This window comes from Astyanax mexicanus, chromosome 15, assembly GCF_023375975.1.
Source record: "Astyanax mexicanus isolate ESR-SI-001 chromosome 15, AstMex3_surface, whole genome shotgun sequence".
In the NCBI taxonomy this organism is placed as follows: domain Eukaryota; kingdom Metazoa; phylum Chordata; class Actinopteri; order Characiformes; family Acestrorhamphidae; genus Astyanax; species Astyanax mexicanus.
Window position 1 is genome coordinate 9,620,855 of NC_064422.1, and position 13,075 is coordinate 9,633,929.

Below are 13,075 nucleotides of genomic sequence, written 5' to 3' on the forward strand. Positions count from 1 at the left end.
CCCAGAACAGGAGACACGTCAACCTAGCTAACCTAGCTATGTCATAAGCTTACCTTCCTAAATGTCTCAGTAGTGAGGCATATGCCTTATAAGGTTCGCTTTTACGCTTATTTTTCCTACATATTTTTCCTAAGTATTGTTTTCATAGTACAGCTAAATTACCCCAATATAATGTGTGAGGGGCTTGGAGAACGCCACTGTACAGTAATAAAATTTATTACAGAAAATGTCCCATTCGTCAGTCTTTGATAGTTTCGTTTAGTTTTTATTTGTTGATGAAAAGTGTAATAAATTTCGTCATAGTTCTTGTTTTCAAGAATTAACTTTTTATTTAGTTCTCTTCTCATTTTCAGAATGAAAAACAGAAAAGAGGTAATCAACAAATATCCTTAGTCATAGTTTTTGTTAACAAAATTAACACTGCTGTGAGGGTACACAGGTCTTTAGGGGAAATCTGTAGAAATCTCTGTCCCACTGCTGTGAAAATTAGTAGACAACATCGCTGTGGGAACCAAATATGTTCCAGTTAAACCAGCTTATTGACATTAAAAAAAAGTTGTGTTACATTTTGCCCCATGTTAGATAGCGACACTCTTCCCTACACCACCAATCAATCAAATCAATCAATCAATCCCCCTATAGCTAATCAGATAATCAGTTTCTCTGGCTGAAAAGATCCAGCAGGATAAGAATACAGAATCCAGATGGCAGATTCCTACAGAGAAGGTTATGGATATATCATCAAACGATGTGTTATATAATCTGCTTATATAATAACACAGTGCTTTAGCTGTGTGGGTGCGCTTGCTTCTGTGATATGCAGGTAACTGGAGCAGAGGCTTTCCCGATATAGACGGAGCTCTGGTCTATATGAAAGACGTGTTTTTACTGTTCTGTTAGTTGTTGTGATTTGTGTTGTGTTATTGATATGCTGCTGTTATTGATTTTGTAAGTAACCTTGAGCTGGACAAAGGCCATGCAAATAAACACAAAATTATTATGATACAATCCTTATTACATTGGGAACAGTGTATTTTGGTCTCAACTTTCTTAATATTAAAATGCCACAGTTTTGAATCCTCACACTGGTCTTCTGTGCAGGTAAAGAGTAACAGACAAGGCAAGAGATCTGTAATTCTGGCCTGTTGTTTTAAAGGTAGTGTGGCCATATTGGCAGCCAATGGTTGTCATTTGAAATGATATAAGGACACAATTTGTGTGTTGGATCTAGGCTAATCCTCATAACCTCACCGCTCATAAAAAAAAATAAAAAAAAACATTTCTTTCCATTATTAATGCTCCAATCTGTCAGGTATGACAGTGCATTTACAGTGCTCACATTAACACATTAACGCATGGCAATGTACCCCATTTATTTTCAATGGGAAGCATTGGCTCCGTCAGACGCAGTCGCATGGGGCATCATGGGTCCAGCGTTTCAAGTCCCGGAGATGTTGAGCTGAGGTGAACTTTATGCAAATTAATCCCTCCAAAACAATGCATTCATCCAATCAGAGAGCAGGTGTTTGCCTGATACGTGTCCTCATATACAGCGCAGTGTATAAAAACATTTTAGTTCCGCTTTCAAGCGTCCAGAGAAGCATTGAAGAAAAGCTAATTACTGCAGTTTCAGGCTGCCCTGTCCTTTATGATCAATCCCTGCTGATTTACGAGGACTCTGATCAGCTTAATCCTAAAATTTTAGCTTAGATCTCATTTTTAATATCATTAAAAATTACTACTATTGTCCGCCAATCTGGCCACAGACTGTTGGGGTCTCTGGTGGGTTTTGAAAATATTAATATATAATTTAATTTGAAAAGTTTGCTTTTGGTAGCCTATAAGCCGCTCACTATACAGTGTTATGAAGCTCAATTAAACATTTACTGTATATTATCTCTCCATGTATTGCTCCGCCACATACAGGTAACCTAGAAACGTTGCAGCGCTTACAAACCAAACAGCACAGCTACAAACAGAGCAGCAATGAAACTATTTTAACTTGTATTTTTTGTTTATAGGAAATAAATCTTGTTTAAAACTATTTCATTTGACAACAAAGTGAACGCCCACATTTGTGTTCATGTGCATTGACACAATGTCTCGCACCAGTCTGCCCAGTTTAGCTAGAGCATAGTATTTAGTATTCACCTCCTGTGTACCTTGAACTGAGCTCATATGCTTCTCCAGATCAGTCTTTTTGGATCTGTGATCCTGGACGTGAACTCTCCCAGAGACTGGCCAGAGATCTGGCAGGATTGTTATTAAGCGAATTCAAAGTAAAACAGTATTTTATCAAATTATAAGCAAAATAACTAGAATTCCTTGCTATCCTACTAAAAAAACGGATTATTTATGCATGTGAGTTGAGACCAGTGTTGGGCACGTTACTTTGAAAAAGTAATTAGTTATAGTTACTCGTTACTTCTCCAAAAAAGTAACTGAGTTACTAACGGAGTTACTCCACTATAAAAGTAATTAGTTACCAATAAAAGTAACTATCGCGTTACTTTTATTATTCGCCCGTCAAAAAAAGGAAATCAATTATGCATTTACTATTATTATTAGAAAAATAACAAAAAATAACAAACGAAAATAAACCCAAAATGTTGAGAAAAATATAATCTAACGAATTTCAAAAAAATAAAACGAAATTCTCCACACAACCAAAGAAAATTACTAAAACTTGTAATACTGAAAAAAGCGGAAAAACGCGTCTGGGGATGAAATTTAACAAACCAAGCCACACTCAAAAGAAATATGTATATATAAACAAAAAAAAATAATGGACAAAAACAACAATTTAATGCCCGTTAAAATGGTATTAATATAACAGCTTCACCAAAAGAGAATAGAGCTTAGATCCTGCCCAAAAAATCCGACCCAGCCGGAGCCCGTGCACATTCTGCCCAAGCCCGAACCATAAACTGTCATTATGAGCCTGACCCGATCCGCCCCATAAACTGTCTGTTTTCGGGCTGATTGAATGAGCGAAATATAATCAGAATTATGTTAATTAACACTGTAACATAGAAGCATAGAACTATTATTTAATTTAAATGATTTTTAAGAACAGCTACACACAATGCTGCAAGTCAAACGCGGAGGCGTTCACGTGCGCCCAGAGCTACGTGATTACAGTTTTCATTTTTATTATAGTTTAATTTTATTTTGTTTTTATTTTTTCTGTTCATTTTAGGGTGGGCTTGCTAGCGCGAGCGCTTTACACAAGAACTAACGGACCACGAGTGCCGCGCGCTCGGCACAACAACTCCCGCTGTACAACTCCGCTGTACAACAGCGCTTATAAATAAATTAAACACAAAAATGAGGGTATTCTATCAGTAATTTCAGTTCGTTTTAGTTAGTTTTATAAACACAAAATACAGTTCGAGATAGTTATGTTTTTCCTTTTAATTACCGTTTTTATTAGATTCAGTTAACACAAATGTTTTTCACTTTCAATTTTCGCTATTTCGTTCGCTTTAGTGAACAATAATAATTGGTTACTTAGCAACATTGTGATTATCACACCAGAGCTTTATATAAAATAAAAATAGGAGCCCGATTTTGGGTCGGTCCTCAGGTCAGGTGGGATTCGGGCAGAGAATCTAAGCTCTAAAATAGAAAGCAGCAGCACCACAAAAACCGGAGCAGCTAAAAAGAGCTTAACGTCCTTAATTCGGAACTTGGGTTGTCCACGGCAATCACTGAATTGATTAGAGCACGCAAATCGTCACAATTGTGCCTCACTTCACCACGCCAAACCACAGGCACAGCGGCCAGAAGCTCAAGTTCACCGGACAGAGGAGGGGTTAACCAGGGCAAAGCGAAATAAAAAAAAAAAGTTCATAGAGCTGCTAAAGTAACGTGCAGTAACGGGGTGTCGGAAATGGTAACGGCGTTATAGTTACAGTCATAGTAATTAGTTAGATTACTCGTTACTGAAAAAAGTAACGGCGTTAGTAACGCCGTTAGTTTTAACGCCGTTACTCCCAACACTGGTTGAGACTACACCTATTGTACAACACTGTGAGGGTGAAAGCTAGCTCATTCTAGCTTTTTAATTCCTAATCTGACATCAAACATTGGCCATTTCAGTCAAAATATTGGAAAACTGAGAATACTGTAAAATAAATGGAAGCGCTTTACTAACGCAAATACAAAAACAGGTTTCAGGAGAGAAAAGCATGTAGATTAAATTTTTTTTTTTTTTTAAGAATTACAGTTTTGGTGGAATTAGGAACCTCCCAGCAGCAAGACCTGCTGAATTAAAGGGTCCCCTATTACCAGCCACCTTACTTTCCACTAAAAACACCCTATTTATACTAGAAAATATGAATACCTAAGGTTTTATTTTAATAATAACAACTCTCAATATGATAGTGGTAACTGATAATGTGTGTAATAATGAGTATTTATAAATCACTGGACTTATTTTTATCATTTGTGGGGCCGCCTATTGGAGACATGGCTTAGCGTTTCTGCACTATGCTTATGGGATCCAGTGGCTCCCAGTGGTTTAAAATAAAATCACATTTGTCCTGTGTGGGCATCCATACTCTTTTTCCACCAGGAAAATATGGAGACACCCTTGTTCAATTCGATTTAGGCAACCTAAGAAGTGAACATTAGAATTGAGAAAATAATGCTGTTGCACTACGGAAATGCGGTGCGCGCTCCGTATAGTTTTGTACGCACCGATTTACAACATTGTTAGCGATATAAAATACTGTTTAATGATGTGATTTTTTGTAAGAATGACGTTTACGTGTTTGTCTAAGGTTGGAGCTGACGTGTTTTGAATTTCCTTAACACGACTGGCAGATAGCTAGCAAACTAGCTAGTATGTCAGCCTAACACAAAGTTTAAGAACAAATACAAGTACAGGAATGTCAAGATAATAGAAAGAGAAAACAGACCTTTACCAGCTAACTGGTTAGCTTGATAACTGAAGGGTTTGGTTATTAGCTTGAGTAGCATTTCTGAATTCTAAGACTTTTTAAGCCAAAAATAAAACAAGAGAAATGTATGATTCACAAGAGAAGCTAACACAACAAACCAGTTTGTAGCTTTATTTGACTACTGACTACCTAGTTAGCTAGTGAGCGAATGGATTTCATAGAATGTTAAGTCAAATACAAAATCTTAAGTCTTTAAAGTCTATGAGGCTAACAAAACGAAGCCTTGCTTTTCTTTAGATACAAACAGAAAGCAGATTAACTTCATTCAGTAAAGCAGTTTTGGTTGTTGAATAAATTTTTGAATAAAGTTTGTTTGTAGTCACCTTTAACCATAGACTGTATATAAAGATGGACGCCATGTCGCCGTTCCCATTCATTCAATGAAAATGAAGCCAAAATCTTCCGCCATTTTGGCGATTCAGAGACCAGAGTCTGCGCAGTAGAGACCAGAGGAGGGAGAAAGGCTGTGGAGAGACCGCCTACTCATTTAAATAACCCCGCCCCTGAAGGCTGCCTCGCGGTCACAGACTGCAGAGCGGGGCGGAGCGGAGCTGACTGTCTGTTATTGGTCCCGCCCATAAGCAGCCCTTTTACGATAACCAAAACTTTTTTTGAATAGAGCCGAATAAAGTTTTAAAAACCGAATTCTGTGGGGATATAAAAATTTGACAATATAAGCAGAGGTTACACTAGCTGTTGCATTTAAATAAAGGAGGTAGAATAACAGTATATTAGAAAAAAACGTGATTGAAAGTTGTCTGTTTTGCCATTGAAACCTATGGGGATGGGTGGAATTACACAGCTTTCTGCAGCCGAACAGCAGGGGGCGCCCGACCTGTGGTGGCTTCACTTTTAAGAGACGATGCTCTGTCCAGTTATATACAGTCTATGCCTTTAACTAAGTCAAGAAAATGGAAAACGTATGTAAGTGTAATATGCCTTTTGAAACATATCATATGCTACTCAGATACAAACAGTTAGCTAGTTAGCTTCATTAGGAATGCTATCTAGGAAATATTACATCTTATATTTAAGAATAATGCAAAGTAATGAACTGGCATGTGTATGTGAGCAAATTGTGTTTCAAATGACCCAGTTCCCAACACCCAGTCAAAAGTTTGGACACACCTTTTTTATTTAATGTGTTTTCTTTCTTTTTATGATTTTTTTTTTACATTGGAAATGTAATACTGAAGACTTTATTAAAGCTATTCAGGAACACAATATAGAATTATTTAGTAAAGAAAGTGTTTAAGAAGTGTTGTTAGTGTTAGCGACTGTTTAGCCCTATAAGCCTACACATTTAGAGTAAAAGTAAAGGATAACATCGTGCACCAGTTTGTGTCTTTTATTTCACACAGATACAAACCTTCAGTATGTATTTAGAGTAGTTACTAGGCTTGGGAATCGAGAATCGATTCCTGTTGAGAACCGATTCCGTGTGTTTCGATTCCACGGAATCGTTTGGCACCTTGCTTAATGATTCTCTTATCGATTCCAGACAGCACGCTCACGCAAGTTACGCATGTTACGCAAGTTACGCATGATTCAGTAAGCACGTCTTTTCAATGGCGTCCACTAGGTTAAAACGCTCGAAAGTTTGGCTTCATTTCACACTACACAAGGATGGCAACAGGACGTTTTGCAACCTTTGTAATTTTTTGATAACATCGCCAGGAGGGAATACATCAAATATGCACAAACATCTGCGCACACAACATTATTAGAGAGTATTTGCTACATTTCCATATTGCCAGTTGCACATTGTTGTGGACATGTTGACCTTGTTGTTGAGTTTGTAAGGTCGTATGATATTTAAGTAAACAAAGTTGGTGCTTATGAAACTGTTTGCTCTCCTTTTTTCCCCAAATTGGAATCGATAAGAGAATCGATAAGGAATCGAATCGTTTCACAGAATCGATAAGGGAATCGGAATCGGAAAAATCTTATCAATTCCCATCCCTAGTAGTTACATAACTATCTTATATTATTGTCTTATAATAATTATCTTATACTAATATATAAACAGATGACTTGTTAGCTTCATGCTGAATGCTAATCAGCACGTATCTAAGAAAATTTTCATAGACCTATGAACAATTATACATGAGTAAAGTACCTGTGAAAATGGGGGCAAACAATACATTTTTAGTTTTGAGCCAAGTATGGGTTGAGTTAATGCACCACTTAATATCTTTCGGTGACCTTGAATGTAAAAATTGTATTGCGATGCAAAAAACACGTTCATCAGAGACGTTAAACGATCTGTTTCGTGGTCTAAATGCTGGAGTGTACAGATCAGCATCGCTGAGACTGATCTATTAATACACTGGTACATTGTGTTTACCCTCACCTGTAGAGCTCGCACTCCTGACTCGGCCTCCAGCAGGCGCGTCATACGGGTATGAATAGTGTAGCTACCTCCACCATACACAAACACACACAAAAGGGGGACCACTCGATAAATGCATCATCGATCAGCCCACGTACGATAAAGCGCACAGGCTAAAGCATCCTCCTGACCACCCAAAGAGCAGATCAACACCGCTCACCCACTCGCTTTTCTGATTCACCCGGTGCGAATTGAACAGAAGCTGAGCGCGACGCTGCCGCACACTCCACCGCCTCCCACAGGTCCTTCAGTTAGCATCGTTAAGTTTCTGCCTGTCACTTACACAGCCTTAATGAAGCCCATTCAGCCCCGGCAAAATGACTAAGCTGCAGCGAGACACTGAACTACAGCAGGGATGGAAGAGGTTCTACAGGGTTTGGGAAGGTCTAGGCATCAATAACAACAACCCCCGCCGCTCTACCATTGACATTCTGTAGACCCACCATGATAGCAATTTATATATTTTTATATATATATATATATATATATATGCCTGGGCGGAGAGCGAGAGATAGAGACAGATAGAGGGATAGACAGCGCAAGAGCGAAAGAGGTAAATACAGAGGGTGGGGTTCGGTAGCTTACCATGCTCATACCAGTTCCCGCATTGGGCAGCCAGACTGGCATAGGGCACCAGCTCTCGTCCGTCGCCCTCTCCGTCCAGAGACACACACAGCCCCTGCAGCCGCCTCAACGATGGCCAGCTCATCCACAACACTTCGCTGTGCGCCCACACAAGCACACAAGCACACAAGCACACTCACACACACACACACACCCTCCGGTCAGAGCTTCCGACGGATGCTGATACGCAGGTCCACGCGATCAAAGCCAGTGCAGAGCGAGAGCGACCCTGAGAGACGGAGGAGAGATGGGCGGATGGACAACGACTGAAGGTGGAGAGACGTCAAGTCAAGGAGACCTCTTCTTTCTTGCCTGGAGCAGAAAGACAGACCTTGGACTTCAGTCCTTCTCCTCATTCATCTTCCTCCGGGCAAAGCCTCTCTCCTCGGTGGAGGCGGTTCCACCGATTGGTGGCCGACTGGCACGTCCTAGACCAGCACCATGAAGCAGAATGGTGATGAAAAACTGTGGAGCGTCGGAGCTGGAATTGTGGAATGGTGAGGAGGGAGAGGGAGAGGTAGCGCGAGAGCAAGAGCGAAAAAAAAAAAGAGAGAGAGAGAGAGAGAGAGAGAGAGAGGGAGAGAGAGGGAGGGAGAGGAAGAGAGAGAGAGAGCAAAAGAGAGAGCGCTCATGTCTCTGCTGCTACAGCCCATGAATGGCGCAGTGCTGCTGTTGTCATGGCAACCACTGGGGAGGAGGCTGAGACAGAGAGAGAGGGAGAGAGGAAAAGAGAGAGCGAGGAAGGCTTGCAGGGTTGTGTGTTGGGATAGTTTAACAGTATGAATAGAGTGGGAAAAGTAGCAATAGTTAAAAACAGTCATGGATACGGGGAGACAAACCTGCTGAGATGACATCAGTCCATCTAACATAGCACAGCCTCAGGCCACCACAACCTTATTTTACCCCTTTAGAACCCTGAACTGAAACTGAGATGCTCACCACGGCCATTCAAAAAAACAACATCTGCTGGTAACCTGTTTATAACACAGAGCCAGATCCCACCCAGTGTTGGAATCGGTTACAAAATCTGGGCTCCAAAGTTGGCTGTACTCCACCCAACAGTTTCCCAGTTTCTAAATGTCAGAGATCCTTTATTTATTTAATTTCCAGTCAAAACAGCCATCGAGTACAAGTGCTTCATTTTGCAGCTTTAGGAGAATCAAAAAGCGCCATCCATTCCTGCGTTAAAGCTTCCTTTTTTTTTTAAGATAAATCTTTCAATCATATCCTGCATTCACACTGGCCGAAAACAAGTCGCTCATGTCATCCCAAGATTGATTTTTAAGTGTGTTCATGGCCGCTTACATTAATACATAGGGGCATGCATCAAAAGTGGCCAGTTAGCACACTGGCTAATCTAGTAAAACAAGCTAGTTTAATCAAGTGCATCTTATGTATGAATTTTACCAGTCAGGTATTAAGGAGCAGTAAAGCCACTCCACTGAAGTACAGAGTTATACAGGAGTTTCAGATTAGTTCTACAGCAGCATTAGCATTACCCGCTAAGTGCTAGCCATTTGGCCGTTCAGAAGCGAGTATTATCGACCTGAAGCCTGCTTCTAACCCTGGCTAGCACTGCTGGAGCAGCATAAGCATTACCCACTAAGCTCTAGCTCTTTCATCATTTAGAGGTGAGTATTACTGGTCTGTAGCCTGTATGTTTATCGTGTTAAAACAAGCTCCGTGGGATGACCTGCTAGCCAATATTGCCCTGGTTTACCAGAACAATCAGGGTTCCTCAGTGTAGCACTGTCAGGAGGGAGTTAGGCAGCATTATCGGTTAGAAAATCTATGGTTAATGGAAATCTAAGCTTACTGTAAATAAACAGAAGCACTTTACTCACCCAAACAAACAGTTTTCAGGAGAGAAATCTGTGTAGATTAACTCCTGTCCATTTCTTCTGTTTACAGCACATCAATTTCAAAAATTGACTGATAAATATATCCAGTGAAACCAGATCATCCATGTTATATATTCACATCATCTCACAGTGTTTCTAGTGTTTTTACTGATCAGTGTATTATCGGTCAAATCTCGACGTTCCTTCATCTCTCCACCAGCTCAGATTCATTTAAAGAGCCTTGGGCAGTGATGACTAATCAAATGTGCTATTTATTCCTGCATGTTTAAATACGTATGATATTCATTGCAGAATCTTCGTTTACAAGTTCTGATGCCAGTTCTCTTTTTCTCGCTGCTGTCCTGCCCTTTTCCTACTGCCCGTTCACTCCGTTCACTCTTCTGCTCTTTTGTCTTCTGCTGAGAGATTGCAGACCTGAGGCTCACACTCTGTTAGGAATTATAATGCGAATCTCTGCAGCCGGCGAAGTTTCATGCGTTTCCATCTACCGCTATCGAGAAGAGAACGCCTCCTCCTCCCTGTTTGAAATTCTACAACAGTGTCCTAATGCTCAAAGTCAACATAATTGCTCTTTTGATACTGATTTGAAGGGGCACAGTTGCATATTTGATATTCAGATGGTGAAGATGACAGTCTGGTTTATGACATGACGTGGCGTATCTGCTTCAGTGAAGCAGGGCACAGCTGGTTTAGATTACACTGCTGGACACTGCAGCCATGGGTCCTTGGCCAGCAATACCCAGCAGCCAGTGATACTGGCTTGTTTTTCTGCACTGCTGAAGCGGTGGCGTTGTTTCAGGGGGACCTAGAGGGGCACAGGCCCTGGACCTCTGACTGCTCTCCAATGCCAGTGAAAATAATACAAACTGCAAGCCTCATTTATCTTCCTGAACTTAAACTGGGTTCTTGCACAATTTTAAAAGTCAAATTTAATGCTTTTTAAGACCTTTTTAAAACCTTGCTAAATATAAATGAAGACCCCAAAATTTAGTCATAATGTCTTTGGAAGAAAATAATTTATTGTATTGAAAATCAATTTTTCAATGTTGTTCCATTGTGATGCAGAAAAGAGTTGCATGAGCTCTTATGGTGCTTCCTGACATATAGAAAAAAAAGATAAAATGATCAATTAAATTGTAGTGATGATGTTTATAATACTAATACTACTACTAACACCATTGCTACTTCTACTGGGTTATTGATGGCAGGGTTGATGGCTGGGTTTGATACCCAGGTTCAGCACACTGCCACTGTTACCCCTCAGTGCACCCTGGGTACTGTAGCAATAGTTGTCCACTGTGTTCAGAGTCCAATATGTTTACAGTAACACTGTGTCTGTGTGTGTGTGTGTTTTCTCACTTTTCTGTATATATATGTGTGTGTTCCCTGCAAGGATGAGTTAATGGCAGAAGCCTATGTTAAATATATTGCAGTCTTGTCTTGTCATGTCTTGTCTTATGACAATGTTAAATTGTAGTCACTGTGTACAGGTGACAGTACTTTTGTTCATGTAGTGCATCTCCTTTAATGGAAAATAACTTCCAATAACAGATTCCAAGGTGAAGAAGTTGGATCTTCAGGACATTTGTTAATGATTTTGGGAGCAGTTGTTTGGTGGAAAGGTCATGCGAACAAGATTCCTCTGCTTTAAATTGAGCTTTAATTAACCGGCTGTTCTTCGTCTATGACAGAACAGAACAAGCACTTTCTCTGAATGCGATTGTGGATTGCTAAACAAGACATTAGAACACTGAAAGCAGGAGGCTGAAACGCATCAATGATTCATTTTGCCACTACAAACAGTTCACTTTTATGGAAACCTGTGCTGAATACTAATCCCCCCTCGTCTGCTCTGTGTTTATCCAGCTCTGCAGTGACCTGATAAATGTATTTGTTCTAGTTAAATGGACAGACTTTTCTGACATTAATCTCACCTGCCCACCCCTCTGTCCTCTGAATGTCAGCTATCAGCCCTGCATGATAAACACAGCAGCCTCAGCGGGGACCTTATTATATGCACTGCCCATACAGATGATGGACTCTAATGGTTCTACAGGCATTATTAAAGCCCGGATTTTATAAATTAAAAATGTGAACTTGAATTTATTCAGAGAGTGTTCGTCGTAAAACACTCTGCTGTAGAGAATCTTACCCAGTCAGAACTGTTTACGGTGGTGATGAATGGAATGTCTGAACCTCTAAATGCTTCTCACAGGATATTATTACACCAAATGATTATAAATATGCTGCCTAGTGACTGAAAAACAAGCTGGGTTCCAAAGCCAGAATGGAGGCTGATATATCACAGAAGGCTGTTTAAAACATACTAGTGCATCTCAAAATAGATAGAATATCATTGAAAAGTTACTTACTTTCATTATTGTCAGTGTAAAATGTAAAACTCATATATTATATAGATGTATTACACACAGAGTGATCAATTTTAAGCATTTATTTCTTTTATTGTTGATGATTATGGCTTACAGCCAATGAAAACCCAAAAATCTATGTCTCAGAAAATTTAAATACTATATAAGACCATTTGGATCTTTTAGCAGTTTTGGCAGTGTGCCAAGTCCTGCTGGAAAATGAAATCTTCATTAAAGTTGTCAGTAGCAGAGGGAAGCATGAAGTGCTGTAAGATTTTGTGGGAAAACAAAACTGCACTGACTTTAGACTTGATAATAAAACACAGTGGATCAACACCAGCAGATGACATGACTCCCCAAACCGACAGGGAAACAAGATGCAAAATTTATTCTGTGAAAATGCATGAATATTATAGAGATATTTAAGCAACAGCTAGAGTTACTTTGCATGTGCACCCCTATGCCACTATCACTAGCATTGTAAGACTTTTGGAAGTATTGGCTAAAAGTACTGTATACTGGAAGGAGGGGGAATTTTACTACACCCCAAGCCTATTCACACCAGATTTCTTATTTAAGGGAATTTTTGTATAATTGTTTGTTCGAAGTTTATATGCATGCACTAAATACAAATACTTTAATATTTTGCTACATAATTTGTTACATTGTTATAACATTCAAAATGAAAATCCAATACAGAAATTGTCTTTTTTTTATATAAATTGTACAATATAAATTATTCAGTGTTTTCAGTGTCATTTATCCAAGAACATCAGTATCGCAAAAATATCCTGAAATATCGTAATACTATTTTAAGGCCATTTCTCCCACCATGTTTACTGTTTGTGAGTTTTAAGAAGATTT

General features: G+C 39.5%; 1 protein-coding gene across 7 annotated transcripts in view; it reads right to left on the minus strand.

Annotated features, from left to right (window-relative positions):
* tanc2b (tetratricopeptide repeat, ankyrin repeat and coiled-coil containing 2b) overlaps positions 1–13,075 on the minus strand; it is a 156,932-nt gene that overhangs the window by 59,431 nt on the left and 84,426 nt on the right. The window contains exon 1 of one of the 7 annotated variants that reach the window (XM_049465185.1): positions 7,942–8,562. The exons of 5 other annotated variants lie outside the window; for them this stretch is intronic. In XM_049465185.1, coding sequence (XP_049321142.1) covers positions 7,942–8,065 — 124 coding nt within the window. In that variant the 5' untranslated portion in view covers positions 8,066–8,562. Of the gene's footprint in view, positions 1–7,941; positions 8,563–13,075 lie in introns of those variants that run through there. One more of the 7 variants, XM_049465186.1, reaches the window with a different exon arrangement.